General features: G+C 44.2%; 2 protein-coding genes across 2 annotated transcripts; one reads left to right on the top strand and one right to left on the bottom strand.

Annotated features, from left to right (window-relative positions):
• Positions 1 to 587: 587 nt before the first annotated feature.
• Positions 588 to 1,767, bottom strand: LOC119650107 (transmembrane protein 267). Its single transcript, XM_038052629.1, has 2 exons — positions 1,177 to 1,767; positions 588 to 1,117 (listed from the first exon to the last, which is right to left on the bottom strand). Exons 1-2 carry the CDS (start codon positions 1,465 to 1,467, stop codon positions 749 to 751), a joined length of 660 nt encoding a protein of 219 aa, XP_037908557.1. The 5' UTR covers positions 1,468 to 1,767; the 3' UTR covers positions 588 to 748.
• Positions 1,768 to 2,098: 331 nt separating this feature from the next.
• LOC119650109 (transmembrane protein 50B) lies at positions 2,099 to 13,447 on the top strand. Its single transcript, XM_038052632.1, has 4 exons — positions 2,099 to 2,299; positions 2,484 to 2,615; positions 2,672 to 2,798; positions 13,026 to 13,447. Exons 1-4 carry the CDS (start codon positions 2,216 to 2,218, stop codon positions 13,133 to 13,135), a joined length of 453 nt encoding a protein of 150 aa, XP_037908560.1. The 5' UTR covers positions 2,099 to 2,215; the 3' UTR covers positions 13,136 to 13,447.
• The last annotated feature ends 3,609 nt before the right edge of the window (positions 13,448 to 17,056 follow it).

Raw genomic sequence — 17,056 nt, 5'->3', positions numbered from 1 at the left:
CTTGGGCCACTCTTGGCCAAACAGTCTTCAACGGCGCTTGACATTCAATCCCGATCTTCGAGGAAATATGTGGCTTACTTGAGGGAGTTTTGAGATTTAGAGCACATGTGGCGCGTCGATTTACTCCAAGATCATATTCGTAGCTATTATATCTGTATATGCAACAGAAGTTCTGAATTATCTTCAATCCTTCAGCCTCTGCTGCTCAGGAACCTTCTGCAATTCAAGCAATTGCCAGTGGAATATTTGCAAACGTTTTATAAAATATTTGGCCAGATTTGAGTGGCACCCAACCATGGATACTCTTAGGCCAAGCTTTGCCGTTTTTGAAATCGTCAGTTTTATGCGGTTAATCCAGGGACTGACCTCCGTCCAACCGACTCTAAAACTGGCAGTGGCACCATAGAATTCATTAGGACTTTTGACGGCAAGTAGCAAAGATTGTAAGATGGCGTCTTGATCTAGGACGGCGACTCACTGGTCGGCCATTGGGTGATGTGCAAAGTTGTGTCGAGATATTCGGGCAATGACGATCTGAATGATGACGGACACATGGAATATTCATTCAAAATAAAACACAATTTTTCTTATTCATTTAGTAACTTTTCTAGTAAATAAAGTCTATATTTGCACTTCATGTTGCTTAGTGTCTACTATCACAAACTGTGTTCCTACCTTGAGAAGTTCTGAATGCGCTTAATTAGTGGAAGAATTTATGTAATTTCAAGAAGTGAATCGTGTCTTAAAGCTAAACGATGAACATCTTAGCACCGTTCTGCGTTGTACGGTCGTAATATTTCCCAGCCATGGTGAAATTGAGCAGCGCAAAGTTCCCCCGACAGAAAGAGTGCAAGAGGAACAGTGCGTACGGCGTCACAATCGTAATAATCAGATAAAGGGAGTAGGGCACCCTATCTGTGTGGCCAAACGGACAGATCCAGTATCCATGGCGAATAGCATCGCGAGTGTGGTGGGTTAGAAAGGCACAGCAGACGATCCCCAGGACCAGGCTCGTCTTGAAGTACTGCAGCATGGACGCGGCGGCAAATACGAAAACCAGCACCAGAGGAATAGTTGTGCAGTGCAAGAACGGACGGTCGGAGAGATTGGTCGCCGCCTGGAAGAAAAACGATTCATTTAAAACAGAACACTTTCGACGTCAGCAGGGAGACTTACGTATAAACTCAGCGACTTGGCGGCCGCAAAGTGATCCAGATCGATGAAAGACGACACTGCAAAGCAAGCGAAAATCAGCGTCCAGCCCGCCACATTCGAGAGCTTGTCGTAGAAGTGCATTATGAATGCAATGCCCGTAAGACCGCCGACTATCGCGTGGGTGGCATTATCACAGAGCGCCTTCAGTAGTGGGTGCCGGGTCGTCTCCAGCAGATTATCGCCAACAATGCAAGTGATTGACACTAGTGTTGCGAGGATTAGGCGCACATACACAACTAATTGGATATGCATTGGAACAGAGTTTCCTTTGGGTTTCGTTGAAATCGATTATCACAGAGAAGGTCGTTTGCCCATCGCGGGTCCCGTCGCCGAATTATCAACTCACACGCAGTTTCCTATGGTTGACAGCTGGTCTCGGCAATATTTATGTAGTAGATTTGTTTATATTATTTGAGAGGTTTGATACAGGCGCTGATTCGGACATTTTTGAATTAAAATTCATTTTTTTAACTTAAAATTAAATTTCGCTGACGGTTTTAGTCATCCTTCCGGAAGAACATCCTGTCAAGTGGTTCCGCTTCCGAGGAGATATAAACAAAATCTAGTACATTTGCCGGTATTGCGTGATACGTTTAATGTGTAATTGACAATGAAGTAGTCAGTTTAAAGCGACCACAGACGCGCAACCCAGCTGCACTAAGTTGCAGTTTTCTCCACAATTGTTCACACCTAATTATAAAGAGATAGAAATTGCCTAAAACATTTCCATTTGCTTCCGTAGTAGATTGCTTCATCGTAATATTCGTATCGACTCAATTCTGGACAAAAACCGATTCAGAATTTCAAATAATCATTATTCAGCTTCTCCACCATTGAACGGTTCAACATCCTCGATCTGCCAAACTAATCGGCGTCATATTGACATTTACCTGGAAATTGCTGAATACGACGAAAACTTAGATTTGTTTTGTACCGTTCTGTCCGTCTACGAGTTGTTGCACCATCGTCAAAAAAATTCCATAAATTGAGTGCCCCGAAAATGTCCGCTCTCGATAATGTGCGCGAGTGGTTTTCCCAGGAAAATTCACGAAATAAAATCTCAGCGATAGTGGCCGGATTGTTGGTAATTTTGAAGAATGCTTCCAGAATTAGTCAATTTCCATGAGTCATTTCTTGCATGGCTCGAATACTTGATTGTTTGCTGTTCCTTGTTTACATTCGCGTTAGCTTATTGTGATGTCAGATGGACGCGATAAGGAGATAGTTGCGGCAAAGTCCATAGTGTTAATCGTTTACTTTGATTTCAGTTTTTCGCGGGATGGTGGTTTCTTATCGACACGCTAGCGTGCTACCCGGGAGCACTGAATGCGGGCCAGATCATCGTCGGAGTCGTGGGAACAATTAGCTTTTTTATGGTCAACACAGTGAAAAATAGTCATGTAGGTCGTTGGATATTGCAGTGTATCCTTTGTTCTAACACTTGCCACCTTCACAGCTCTCAGAAGACAATTTCGGATCGAGAACTCACCTGGCAAAAATCTGGCTGCTCATCGGCTTCATGCTTGGATTCTCGGCGATTATTGCCTCCGTGTGGATTATGGTTGCTGATTTCACAAGCAAAGGTGAGTAGTTGACTTGTCTCCGCAGATTTGTCCGCTTGAATTTTAAGAATATTTGCTCTGCTGTTAGTTGACAAGACGGGTTGCTCTGCGTATATTATTAAAGTTGCTAGCCCTCAGGGATCGTCAACGATCCTTCACGGGTCGCCCGAGCAAGTAGTTCTGACCCTCTAGCTGGCATAATACCTGCGTCCTAGATAGTAGCCTCGAGAAAGTTTTTCCGTGAAGAGCGAACTGCTAATGACCGATACACGCCGGGACACACTGGGAGTCCCCGGAGCAGTCGACAACTCCCTTCGGGGCCCTGGTCAGGTAGTGTGCATTGAACCGGTATTAGTAGACCCCGTTGCCCCGAACGAGCGCTGATCCGTCCGTGAGTTCCGGGATCAGCTGATCGTAGGTTAGGCCTCATGGACCTGGGGTAGGGGCTTTGTCCCTGAGGGTATACCCGTTCCTGACTATTGCGGCACGCTCCCTTGTACACGATGCGCTGATAAACAACTTAAATGGAGAATAAGAACGAACCAAACGAGGAGGTAGTGGAAGTGGAGAGTGAGCTGGCTGCGCTTATTCGCAGCACGAAAATGTGCCGTTCGCCCCAATGCCCAGCGAAGGACGCAACAAGGGCTGAAATACCCGACGAGACATCGGGACGCACAGACGAAGAGAGGGACTCGCAAAGTGATGCGGCACCTGCAACGCAGAAAGGAACCCAGACCATACCACGCAGTGCTATAATTGTGGAAAGAGGCACAGTGGATACTGCCGAAACTAATCAAATGATTTGGAATATAAACCGAGTGCGAGGGGGAGGGCTGTCGACTACTCTGGCGCAAGCTGAAGAGGAAAAACTTATTAAGAAATGCACGGCAGTTGTGAAGCGCATGCGATCTGCGACGTTCCTACAGAAAAACGTCAGCAAAGGGGTGAAAAACGGGCTAATGGAACTGGAGGAGCTCCTGAACAGGATTTCATACTATAGGCGGACAAGGAAAATAAGACAAAATCCGCAGGAAGCAGAAACAACCGCGCTTCCCGACGAGAATAGCACGAGTACCAAACGGATCGCTGACGGCCCATTACAGAGCGAACTTGGTAAAAAACGAAAGGAGGAAGGGACATCTGAAGGAGACTTCACACAGGTACTCTCCAGGGCTCAAAAGAAAAAGGCGAAGAGGAACAAAAACAACAACATATCGCACCATCAGAAAAACCTCTGCCTAAAATTAAGGCGGACACGAAGGACGGAGCACCAAAAGAAGAGGTTGGGAGACGAAGGAGGACTAGACCGCCAGCTTTGCTTATTAAGCAGCCGACGGAAGGGAAGACTTTTGCGGAATTCCACAGTGAAATCCGTTACAAGATTAAACCCGAAGATAGGGGCGCAGATGTGTCTTCCATTCGTAAAACGAAGGGTGGCGGAGTCTTAGTCAACCTAGGCCCAAAGACTATAAATAAAGTCACGTTCTGTGAAGCAGTCAAGGGGCTCCTGGGAGAAAATCTTTGGTTTCGAGCCTGAAACCCAAGTGTTCTTTGGAAATCCAAGACCTTCACTGTCTCACAGAAAAGAACGAGGTAGAAGAGGCCATCAAACGCGAATGTCCGGATTGGTATCACCTCTGCGAACTACCGAGGCCAAAAACTCGCTGTGGTGGAAGTTGCCGAGCAATCCACGAGGAAGTTTCTAAACAACGGGAAAATAAGAATTGGTTGGGTAGTGTGTAGGATACGAATCCGGCCCGCCCCAACCAAATGTTACAAATGTTTGGATTATGGGCACACATCTGCAAACTGTCGAGGACCTGACAGAAGGGCAACATGCCGTAAATGCGGTCATGCAGGCCATAAAGCGAACACTAGCAATAAAAAGGAAAGCTGCGTCCTATGCAGGGACCATAATGCGACGACTGGATCGGTGTTCAGGGATAACGTTTTTTAGTGTCTATCTTACGCCGAATGAGACGATGTCGGACTTTCTAGGCACTGATGGGCGGATCCCGGTCGGGAGTAACTTCAATGCTAGGGCACTTGAATGGGGCATGCCTCCAGAGGGAAACGAATTCTGTAAATGGCGGCGAGAACAGGACTGGTAGTTCTAAACACTGGATCCACCCCAACGTTCCGGCGCCCGGGCTGCGAGGGAAGCATTCCAGACGTAACCTTGGTGGCGAGTTCTGGAAGACTTCTCGGCGAGTGACCACCAATACATTGCTTTCGAAGTGGTGAACACAAACTCTAGGGCTACCCACTTTTCTCTATAAAAGAGTTGGAGCAGGCAGTCCTCTCTACGAAAAGCAAGAAGGCGCCAGGACCCGATGGTACTCCAGCAGAGGTATACAAACTGGTATTTCAACATCGGCCAGATCTACTGGTCGGCGCATTCAACGCTTGCCTGAAAGAGGACATTTTCCCTGCTCGTTGGAAGGTGGCGAGGCTTGCGTTGATCCATAAAGGAAAAGGCGACCCCGAATTGCCGTCTTCATACCGCCCACTATGTATGCTTGACACTGCTGGGAAAGTGCTCGAAAAGCTCATCATTTTGCTATTGGACGCTAGGAGAACATCATCTGCATAAAGCAGTGTATAGGGCGCTGGACGTTGGATATCCCGTGTGACGGTGTCCATAACAAGGACAAAGAGGAGTGGTGAGAGGGCACTTCCTTGATGAACTCCAACAGAGACACGAAGCGGTTTTGATACACCCGCCATACTTCGAACTTTACTTTTCGGATCGTGGTAGAGCAATTGAACCCAGCGCACGAGTTCTTCTGGCACGAAGTGTTGTTGTAAAGCATACCAGATGAGTTCGTGTGGCACACGGTCAAACGCTTTCTCTAGATCCAGAAATGCAATGTAAAGAGGGCGAAACTTCTCACGGTATTTCTCCATGAGTAACCGCGCAGCGTGTATTATGTCAGTAGTTCATGACAAATCCGGCTTTATTCACGGTTATTTCAACGATTTCGCGAATACGGTTGTCAAGAATGCGTTCAAAAATCTTCATGGTATGGGTAAGTAACCGGATCGGAAGGCAATTTGAACATTCTGCTAGAATACCTTTCTTTTTCCATATTGAAACAGTGGTTCTTTCTTGTCAATCAGATGGTGTTCTTCCTTCCTGAATAACCCGGTTAAAGAATTCACTGAGCCACAGTGTTGCGTCCCAGCTTTTCGCTTTCCAGAGCTCAGATGCGATGTCGTCTGGTCCTGTGGCTTTCCCCAATTTCATTCGTTTTATTGCCTCCTCGACTTCAGTTGCGCTGACAGGTGGAACTGCTCCAAACTTCGGCAATGATTGTGGAAGTAGAGGATGAGCAATTTTTTCAGTTGAAATCTGCTCGAAGTCATCATCATTTCTTCTTTCTTCTCACTAAATCTCCACCATTTAATGCGCGGCGGGCCAGTGCATTCTTCATGCTTTTTTATCGGTGGCTTGATTCGTAGGACGACAATCAATGGCCGATGTTGAGGTGCGATGGTCTCATAGGGAACGGCTTTGCAATCAGTGACAGTGGTAAAATGTCGGCGTCTTATGAGAATATAGTCGATTTGCGTTTTACTGTTCCCACTATAAAATGTAGGAAGATGAGACAATCGTTTGATGAAATATGTATTCATAATTACAAGGTCATGGGTGTCCGCAAAATCGATTATACGCTCGCCACCCTCATTGCGCGCCGAACTCCTTTCCCTCATGGCACCTGTTACCGTCTGCCTTTTCACCCACATGACTATTAAGGTCGCCGGCAATAATATAGTCGTCAGCAGGCACGTGACAAGTCTTTTCATCGAGAAGTTGCCAGAAGGTATCTTTCTCGGCATCAGGTCGACTTGTCTGTGGTGCGTACGTGCGATATAATGGTGAGCATAATCAGCAGATCATCAAATGGTTCGATTTCTTTAATGGCATCACTCTGGCAATGCCAACACCGTATTGAGTGCGTGTGGTGCCAAAATAGAAGTTTATAGCCATTTTTACCGCGTTGGCTTTCTAAGTCGTAGCTTATGGCACCAGACCATCGGGTTTCTTGCAGAGCGCAGATATCAATCCGCAGATGCATTTTCTTGGTCGGCCTGTCGCAGGACCTGTTACCAAGAGAGATCAGATAGGATTTATCATAGTGGAATAACTCTAACTATACTTTATTTACCTCTTTCCCTGGTCTCAGCATTTTATTTTTGTTCTACTGAAAATAGTTCAAAGTACGTTACCTCAAATCCTCCTCCTTTACCTGGGCTTGGGACCAGCATACTATGTTAATAGCAGTACAACCAACCCCTCGGAACGTCATCTCGAGATCGCAACTTCAAGTTAATTTTCTATTACACAATTCGACTGCGTGTCTATGCAACGCTTTGATTCGCCGATTTCTAAAATGCTCGCTTCGCTGATCACTTTTCTCAAGCAAGTACATCAGCGGTGGAAAATCTTCAGAACTTTGGAACATTTTATAGACTAAAATGGCCAAGCGAATGTTTAATGAACAATTATCTCGAAATACGACGGAATTGTGGGCGTTTATATGCTACCTTCAGTAGGTTTCTGATTAAGAATTAATTCGTAATGTTTTGGTATCCGTAAAATATGATTCAATTGAATGGAAGCTTATCGGGGAACAAACTGCAACTTCAGAAAATTTCTTCCTAATCAAGCATTATTCTTCATCTGATAAGAACGAACTTTTCAGTTTTCATTTCTGACTAAGGTCGGCTTTGATAATGGAAATCACCAGAATATCTGCCTGTCTCAAATCTAGTTGCTCGCCTGCGATGGTGTATCCATGGTCTGAGATAGTGGATAGAGATAGAGAGATAGTGGCAGTCATGTGAATACGTGTACCATCGTAATCTAATTTACCAGACTGTTATCTTATATAAGACTTTTCAAGAAACTGACGCTATTCCGCCTTCGTTCTACGCTATGTATCTGATCGGCCGATTTGGGATAGTAGATTTCATTGCCTGATATAATCCGTAATGGAATTGTCTCTCTTTCTCATTATTCATTGGCACTTCTGAATTGTGGAGTTCTTCATTTGTTATTGCACTTCACTCCAGTGACGGGGATACGAGTGGATGAAAACTTTCGAACAATATTGGCGATTACTTTCAATGTGCTACTTCCATATTGATGGGCAAAGTGAACCTTCTGAAGTAAACTATTGTGCTCTTGACTCCTTAGGTACGGCATACGCCAATGCTGCTTCAGTTCCACTGGTCGATACGTGCGACGTTGTTAAACATGTCACGCCCCTGGTGGTGAGCGCACAAACCACCGGTCGGTACAATACTCCCTCCTGAGTGACATTCCAATATTGGGTGTCACTGCTGTTGCTGTTAAGCTGGACGTGCCTCCCGTGTCCTTGTGCCGACGGGAGCAGGGTTGATAGGGCTAGGTTGCTTAGTCATTGCTGAAGAACGCGTGCTTGCATATGCAATTCACTGCGTCGATGGTCTCACGTCGACTTGTAAAGATGTCCGCCAGACGCTGAAGTATTTTATGTGGTCCAGAGTAGAGCGGCGACAGAGGCATCCACGCACAGAAAGACGTGAGCGCATGTGCTAAGCTTTCTATTCACGAAGGGTCTCTGTCGATTTCAGTGGGTTGACGATACTGGGCGGACTTCAAACATAACGTTATGCAGATTGATAAGCAACTCGTGGGGGCCCGTTGATTCATTGCTGGGAGCGACAGGATAATTCCGTAGAGCATCTACGCGCAAGAAGCACATAGACCCTCCTTGCAGCTAAAACGAAGTTCCAATAGATGGGCAGGGTTTTGACGGTGGCGCACAAATGCGTGATGCAAATGTTCGATAATTCCATTTGACGCGATGTGATAAGGTGACGTCCTAGACCTAGCGCATCCGATGAAGTAGACTAGCGACTTGTAAGAAGCGTTTCGTAGCCTGTATTCCAGTTGTTGTAGAAGGCCTTTGCCACGGAGTCTGCAGTCTGGCCAGCCATTGGACTCGCCTCAGACCACCTGGAGAACCGATCGATTACAGTCAAGCAATACCTGAAACCTTGTGAAACAATCAAGGGACCTACTATGTCTAGATGGACGTGTTGAAAACGTTCATCGAGTACCGGAAACGTCTGGAGCAGGTTCGTTTGATGGCGAGAGATCTTCGATCGCTGGCATGGTATATAAGCGTGGGTCCAAATACAATACAATACAGACGTCTCTTTTCATTCCAGTCTACACGGACTTCTTTGCGATGGTTCTGCACGTAGAACGGCAGTTCAGATGCGTCGGTAGATGGGAAACGTCGAATATTTTCCTGCCTAATGATTCGGGGACGAAGGGACGCAAACATCCAAGAGACACATTAAAGACCTTATATGGACCGGAGCGTTTGCTTATCAGCTTCTGGTGTTATTACAAAGCAGGATCCGCAGCTCCGTGTCCAGGGATTGCTTATGGGGCAGCTCATCTTCGTTGATGAAGGCAGGCATTTCGATGGTTTCGATACGGGAAAGTGAATGGAATGAAACGAAAGTCCGTTGTGAATTGAGATATGTAGCCGAGGTGTTGCTGTTGTCGCGGCAAAGCTTTGTCAGCGGCTAATGGCCTGTTAACACAAAGAACTCGGAACCCTCTAGATAGTGACGGAAGTGATGGACGCTGCAGTAAATTGCCAAAAGTTCGCGGTCGTACGCGCTGTAATTTGCTTCCGGGGCGGAGGGTTTCTTTTGATAAAAAGCTAAGGAGAGCCACTGTTTATTTTATTGTTGCTCTAAGACTATGTCGACTGCGATATCGGAGGTACCGGTAGTAAGCCTCAAGAGGGCACTGGCCTGAAAATGCACGAGTAGTACGGCGTCGGCTAGGCTGTCTCTGCATCCTTGGAAGGCATCCTCGGCTTCTGGCGTCCATGCGATGACGGTCTTGTTTCCCTTCTTGGTCCTTGCCCTGTATTTGTTGAGCGGGGCTTACATGACGCTTGCTTACAGACGAAAATAAATTCTTTTTCTATGAGACAAAAAGAAAACTACATTAGCATTTTACACAATACCATGCTCCTATCGGCTAAAGAAAGCAGCTCAATTAGGTGCACTCTAGTAAATTTCTCCATCAGTGACATTACCACTTTTTAATTGGTAGGCCTACAGTGTATCCGGATAATGGGTCGGTATAACTCCTCGTTAGAGATTGTGTGCGGTCAAAGCCTGTACCTTAAATGACATGATTTAACGAAGGCTAGGAGCTTTCAAGTTACAGTTGCGGTATATATACTGCTCGCAATCTCAACTTGATATTGGTGTTGATGTGGTTAGTTTTTCAAATTTGGGGCAAAACAGCGGAGTCGGATGTAGTACTGTTAAAGCATCAAGTTTCGAGTCACCGCGAACAGAGACAGTGCTAGCAAGGTATGCAAATTGGTTGACGTATATAATATTCTGTCCCTTGATTCAGATTGGAGACTATCAGATCTGACTATTCTTGACTTTTTATCTTAATCCAGAACCATTTGGCTAAAATCCATGTCTTGATGTGTGAACCGTTTAAGGGGTAATATCGTATTCTATTAAACTTCTATATGGGGTGTGGCCAAGTTAGTACGAAAATCCCCAATCAATTATAGGATAAAGAAATAATATCGGTGGCAAAATACATATTTAGTAGGCTCGACTTCGGCCTTAATTCCTACATTTTGCCACTAGTTTGTCTGGAATGCTCCTGTTGCACGGAGAAATTGTCAACGGTCTCAAAGTTGTATTCTCCTATCCTTATTCTTCTTCGTGTTTGACCAGTGCGGTTTGATGTTGTTGGTTAATTCGTCTTCGGTGCTGACGTTGCCCTCATTGATGTGCAGCCCAAGATCTCGCGCCGCTTGCTCGATCTGGATGAAAGCAGTTTGTACGTCTCGGGTGGTTCTTCCCATGATGTCGATATCGTCAACATAGGCCAGTAGTTGGGTGGACTTGAAGAGGATCGTATCTCTTGCATTTACCTCAGCATCACGGATCACTTTCTCGAGGGCCAGGTTAAAGAGGACGCATGATAGCGCATCCCCTTGTCGTAGACCATTGTTGATGTCGAATGGTCTTGAGAGTGATCCTGCTGCTTTTATCTGACCTCGCACATTGGCCAGGGTCAGCCTAGTCAGTCTTATTAATTTCGTCGCGGTACCGAATTCTCTCATGCCTTGGCTATGCTATCATAGGCGGCTTTAAAGTCGATGAACAGATGGTGTAACTGTTTGCCATATTCCAACAGTTTTTCCATCGCTTGCCGCAGAGAGAAAATCTGATCTGTTGCTGATTTGCCTGGAGTGAAGCCTCTTTGGTATGGGCCAATGATGTTCTGGGCGTATGGGGCTATCCGGCCTAGCAAGATAGTGGAGAATATCTTATAGATGGTACTCAGCAACGTAGTACCTCTATAATTGCTGCACTGTGCGATATCTCCCTTTTTATGTATGAGACAGATAATGCCTCGTTGCCAATCGTCAGGCATTGATTCGCTGTCCCATACCTTGAGCACAAGTTGATGAACCACTTGATGTAACTGGTCGCCTCCATATTTAACCAATTCGGCTGTAATTCCATCGGCTCCTGGCGACTTATGATTTTTTAGCCGATGAATTGCACGGACTGTTTCTCCTAAACTTGGTGGTGGCATTATTTGTCCGTCGTCTTCAGTCGGCAGGACCTCCAACTCGCCGATGTTCTAAAACTTGCACGCCTGATGCGGTTGCTCCCTGTACTTTTCTAGCTCACAGACTTGTTGGTTCTCCCAGGCTTCCTTTTTCCGTCTGTGAAGTCGCTTCTCCGCTCGACGGAGTTCGTGATAAGTTTCTGCGCGTGCCCGCGTTCTTTGAGAATGCAACATTACTCGGTATGCGGCATTCTTCCGTTCCTTTGCTAGCTTACATTCGTCGTCAAACCAGCCGTTCCGATTCCTTTTGCGGCTGGGGCCAAGTATGCTGTGGCCGTATCCATGATAACGTTCTTCAGGTGATTGTGAAGATCATTTGTTGATGCTTCATCTCCAGGTCCTCTGTTGACTGTGGCTGTTGCGGCATCCATTTCCCTCTTATAGGTGTCGCGGAGGGTTGTGTTGTGGATGGCTTCAGTGTTCATTCTCACCTGATTGTCAGAGGGGATTCTAGGTGGTATTGTTATTCGAGCTCGGAGCACCATGCCAACGAGATAGTGATCCGAGTCTATATTGACCCCCCTATATGTTCTGACATTCATCAAGGCTGAGAGGTGGCGGCGTTCGATCAACACGTGGTCAATTTGGTTGAAAGTGGCCCCGTCTGGAGAGGCCCACGTATGTTTGTGGACCGCTTTCCGCGCAAACCAGGTACTTCCAACAACCATCTCGTGTGACCCTGCTAATTGAATAATCCGCAATCCATTATGATTTGTTTTTTCGTGTAAGCTATGGGAGCCAACGTATCGCCTGAATACGGGCTCCTTCCCTACTTGGTTGTTAAAATCCCCTATTATGATTTTGATATCATATCTGGGACAGGCTTCGAGGGTTCGTTCTACTGCCTCGTAGGAGGTATCCTTCTCCGACTCTGCAGTCTCCTCTGTAGAGGCGTGAACGTTTATGAGGCTTATATTTCTAAACTTGCCTCGCAAGCGCAGAGTGCATAGCCGTTCGCTTATGCTTTCAAAGCCGATAACAGCAGGTTTCATTTTTTGGCTGCCGAAGAAACCTACTCCGAGCACATGGTTTACTGGATGACCACTATAATATATGGTGTAGTGGTTCTTCTCCAGGAAACCGGTCCCTGTCCATCGCATCTCTTGTAACGCTGTTATATTAGCCCTATATTGGGACAGGGTATCGGCTAGCTGCTCATCAGCTTCATCTCTGTACAGGGAGCGCACGTTCCATGAGAAAATGCGCAAATCGTTTGTCCGTTGTCGTTGCCGGGTCCGTCGTTTTAAAGTCCGTCCTGTCCGAGGCTCCTGTTGTGGCTTCGTAACAAGTTGTTTTCCGTGTAGGGTTGTCAGCCCTACCCAACCCCCAACCTGGAGGACCAGTTGGTACAATTTGTCCCGTTTTTAGGCGCGGGAGACTCGCCTTCATCCTTCTCCGTCTGCAGCTTTTCGTTAAGATTGAATTTAGTGAGCCAAAATTGCCCGTCTCTGCAATTAGACCTGGACCTTCATAATACAAAATTCCCAATGTCTACTTTTATTTAAATATAAAATTCACATTGTTTACTGGAAAATACTTTTACTATTTTTCTATTTACATTTCAGATAAAGTGGAAACTTGGCCCGGTGTAGCAATTCTCCTGCAAAATGTTTTAATTCTTATTTCGAATTTAATATATCGGTTTGGTCGAAGTGAGGAGGAATGGAGCTACTAATTCCATGCGAATACTGAATCACATTTACACAATACGCTAGGCTATTTCAATTAATCATTATTTGATATTTATGTAATACCTATTTTATTTCTAATATGTTTTGTTCATTTTGCGAAGATGCGGCGGAAAATAAATGATAATTTATTTTCGTTGTTTTTCTCCTACTTTAAACTGTAGAATATTTACGAGGATATACATACACAAATGTACATTTGTCAGATTTGCTAATGGAAAGTTTTAATACAAAACGTAATATACATACATGATTACTTATGAAAGAGAACAAATAAACGGTCTTTGTATACATATGAAGTCTAATGAGTTTCATCTTGGAAGTCATCTCCTGTACATTAATTAGAAGTGCTTGGTGTATAACAATTAAGTTGCAAGAATTGACCAAATTCCCTTTAAGCAATTGATACATACTTTTGGTAACAATTGGAAAAGCGTTTTCCTTCCCAGGGTTGTTTCGCTGGTGGTATAGTGGTTCTGTAAATCTTAATTGAATTTAAATCATTGTACACTGCAACGACTGGTTGGAAAGTTAGCATCACGGAATCGCGTCTATTAAGCGCGGCAACGCAAATGCAATGGTCTGCGCTAATGTTTTCTGCTTATTTTATTGATTACCTTTGATGTCCTTGAAATGTGTACATGTAAATCGCAATCATTTATCGTGATTTGCTTACAAAAATATTGTTTCCGTCCGTGTGTGCTAAGAGTTAAACACCGAAAAGTTGAAAGTTCTAATATGACGATAACCCTAAAACCCGTAACTAAACTTATTAAACAACAACAACAGCTTGCTCAATCGGTGATTGATGATAGCCCTTTATCGATTGTTGTCTATAAAACAAGTTTGAAACAGTGAGTGATCTGGCATCCGGATTTTTGCAGAGAAGAATGTGGGCCACGTGATGACCCCATCAAAACCAATCACGCGATTTGAGAGCCACAGTATGTTCTGCCGCTATTACCATTGGCAACAACCCCGGAACATAATTAAATGATGATGAATGTAAAATGCTGTTTGCTGCACATACACTTCAATGAAAACATGTGTAGAAATGAATATCACTACTACAAAATCATCTCACAATTGCGTTGTAAGTTTCTAGGAATTGTTTGTTACTTAAATTTCCCCACTGAAAGTATTTCCGACCAGGAATTCATGCGTTCGCACATTAAATAAAAATGCTCTTACAAAGTTGTGACTGATGCCTTCTCAACTGTATGGAGACAATAAAGAAATCGGCATATCTGAAAAGTTTCCCACCCAACAATGATAAAACAAATTTTTTCTTTAAATTAATTTTTATTTTTCTACATAGTTCCTTCTTCAGCGAAGCTCCCATTTCTTTAACTTGTCCAAATAGTACTCGGTGTCTTTGCCTGCAAAATAATTGTTTACGAAAGTGATAGCCTCCTCATTTGACCGAAATCTTTGTCCTCAGGGCGCAATTTTTAGATTAGGGAACAAAAAGTAGTCGTTTGGGGCTGGATCTGGGGAATAAGAAGGGTGACCAAACAGCTCAAACCGTAATTCGTGGCTTTCGCCATACCAACCACAGAAGTGTTAGACGGCGCATTGCCTTGGTGAAACAGATTTTTTTTTGTACAAATTTGGCCTTTTTCCGGAATTTTTGCCTTTAGCTTGTCGAGTAATGATATATAGTATGCTTCTGTAATGATTTTTCCTGTTTGAAGATAATCGTTTAAGATAATTCCATGACTATCTCAAAAAATAGTCGCCATCACTTTCCCAACCGAACAAACAGTTTTTACTTTTTTGGAACCGATTCCCGCTTCGCAGTCCAGTGTTTTGACTGCATTTTTGTTTTGGGCGCATAATGGTGTATCCAAGTTTCATCTACAGTAAATAATCTTCGCCAAAATTCCGATTTATTGTGCCTAAATTTCGCCAACAGAGCGTTAGAAACACTCATTCGAACACGTTTTTGGTCTAACGTGAGCAAACGCGGCACCAAACGCGCGGACAGCTTTCTCATGCTTAAATCTTCATTCAATATGCAACAAACACGCTCTTTTGACATATTCACAGCCTCTGCTATCTCTCTTACTTTAATTCGACGGTCGTTTAGCACCCGAACGTTCATTGCATCCCAAGCTTGTGCGGCCACGTTTGAATTCAGCTGCCCAAAATTTCACGGTGGTAAATGATAGTGCAGAGCCTCCGTATACAGCGTCCAACTCATCTTTGATTTGCGTATTACCTTTCAAAAACAAACATTTAATGACAGCTCGATACTCGATTTTCCTATTTTCACAAAAACACTCACATCGACTCAGTCAAACGATGACAAAATGACTAAAATTTTGGTGAACATCTGTCAATAGTTGCGCGACCACATTCCCTATCTTTTAATGACGAGTGCTCTCATCTTCACGTTGAAGTCGGAAAATTTTGAGACCACCCTCGTATATAAGAAATGAAAAATCTTTTTTGGCATTATCAGAAAAGTTAGCATTACCTGGCTTTCGGGTTACAACTAAGCCAGACAAAACGACATACACAACAACAGAAATATCGGATTTGATTTCTTAAAAAAATATTTGAATAACCGCACTATGAACTGCCCGTCTCAGCACAAACATACGTAACACCCACAATGATTAGCAGCGATTTAAGCTACACTACGCTACGCCTGCAAAAGGATTAGATTTTTCATTTTAAGACGAAGTGGTTATCCTTTCAATTATTTAAACAAAAGCTCTCGATTATAAATTGTTCAAAAAACGCAACGATCACTTCCGGACGAAAGTTTTGAAAATCCAGGATTTCATTAAATTCTGTAGCGAATTCGCGGGGTATCCCTTGTTTGGTCTCCTCACCAGCTCTCAATTTCTCTTCTTCACTCGGAGCTCATCCGGTCACTTGCCATAGATTTAAAAACGTAAAAGAGAATACCAGCGGTACTTTTCGCAAGCGCACTCCTAACAATCCTCGATACAGCAACCGATCACCTGCTTTACAGCAATGCTTCAGTACATCCATATTGCGAATCCCGGAGATATACCGCTATACAAAATGGATTCGCTAGCACACAATATGGCAGGCAGATGCTTATAAGGAAAACAAAAAAGTTTATTCTGGCAATGTTTCTAGAGATTAAATTATTTGAAATAATTAAGACCCTTTCTTGCCTTTTCTTTTCGCTAGTAATATTCATTAACATTGCAAATACCGATTTTTTGGGAACCGGGACTTTTTACCTACTAAGTCCACCTCTTGCCAAGCTACGACTAAAATTTCCCCATCCAACAGCTTTCTTTGCATATTTAGGTTTTGTTTTTATGGGGGAAGAAGACCCTGTGGTCCACCCCAGCACTTTGGTTGGCTTCTCTGAGTAACTGGCTGTTCCTCAGTAGCTTATATCTTTGACACCCTTCACTTTTTTCAGTCGTCTCATTATATCAGCAATATCGGTCAATTTTCGGACCTCGTTATTCTCATATGATCTATGCTTGGTCTTTAATGACTTCACTGACCAACTGTACTCTCAGGCCCCTATGCAGACCCTCATTACGAATGAACCTGGTAGCCTCTATTATGCTTCTAAGTGCTTTATTTTGGAACGTTTGTATGACCTTCAGGTTTGATTGTTTAGCACAGTGCCAGCTGGATGCCGTACGTCCATATGGACCTTAGGATCTGCTTATAAGGGGGGGGGGATTCCTCCCCAATAGCCAGTATATCTGCCTGTTTCTGGTATTTAGCTCGCCCTTATTTTTTAAGATGTGTCTTTTCCAGCTAAGCTTAGCATCGAGTGTCATACTTAAATATTTGACCTCACTCGCCTGTGGTACATCTTGTCCGTTTATGATGACTTCAGCTGGAATCCCTTTTTTGTTTGCGAAGTTAATGTACGTTGATTTGCTTTCGTTCAATTTTATTTTCCA

The sequence above is a fragment of the Hermetia illucens genome, chromosome 2 (genome assembly GCF_905115235.1).
Source record: "Hermetia illucens chromosome 2, iHerIll2.2.curated.20191125, whole genome shotgun sequence".
NCBI classification, from domain to species: Eukaryota; Metazoa; Arthropoda; class Insecta; order Diptera; family Stratiomyidae; genus Hermetia; species Hermetia illucens.
The sequence above is the reverse complement of the archived record's forward strand: the minus strand, read 5'-3'. Positions and strand labels throughout refer to the sequence as shown.

What these genes read in the sequence shown, in the direction of transcription:
- LOC119650107 (XM_038052629.1), bottom strand. Translation starts at nt 1,467, where the DNA reads ATGCATATCCAATTAGTTGTGTATGTGCGCCTAATCCTCGCAACACTA. An exon ending in CCAAGTCGCTGAGTTTATAC is followed by an intron (nt 1,118 to 1,176) that starts GTAAGTCTCCCT and finishes TTTTTCTTCCAG; the next exon opens with GCGGCGACCAATCTCTCCGA.
- LOC119650109 (XM_038052632.1), top strand. Translation starts at nt 2,216, where the DNA reads ATGTCCGCTCTCGATAATGTGCGCGAGTGGTTTTCCCAGGAAAATTCA. An exon ending in CGATAGTGGCCGGATTGTTG is followed by an intron (nt 2,300 to 2,483) that starts GTAATTTTGAAG and finishes CTTTGATTTCAG; the next exon opens with TTTTTCGCGGGATGGTGGTT. An exon ending in TGCTGATTTCACAAGCAAAG is followed by an intron (nt 2,799 to 13,025) that starts GTGAGTAGTTGA and finishes TTTACATTTCAG; the next exon opens with ATAAAGTGGAAACTTGGCCC.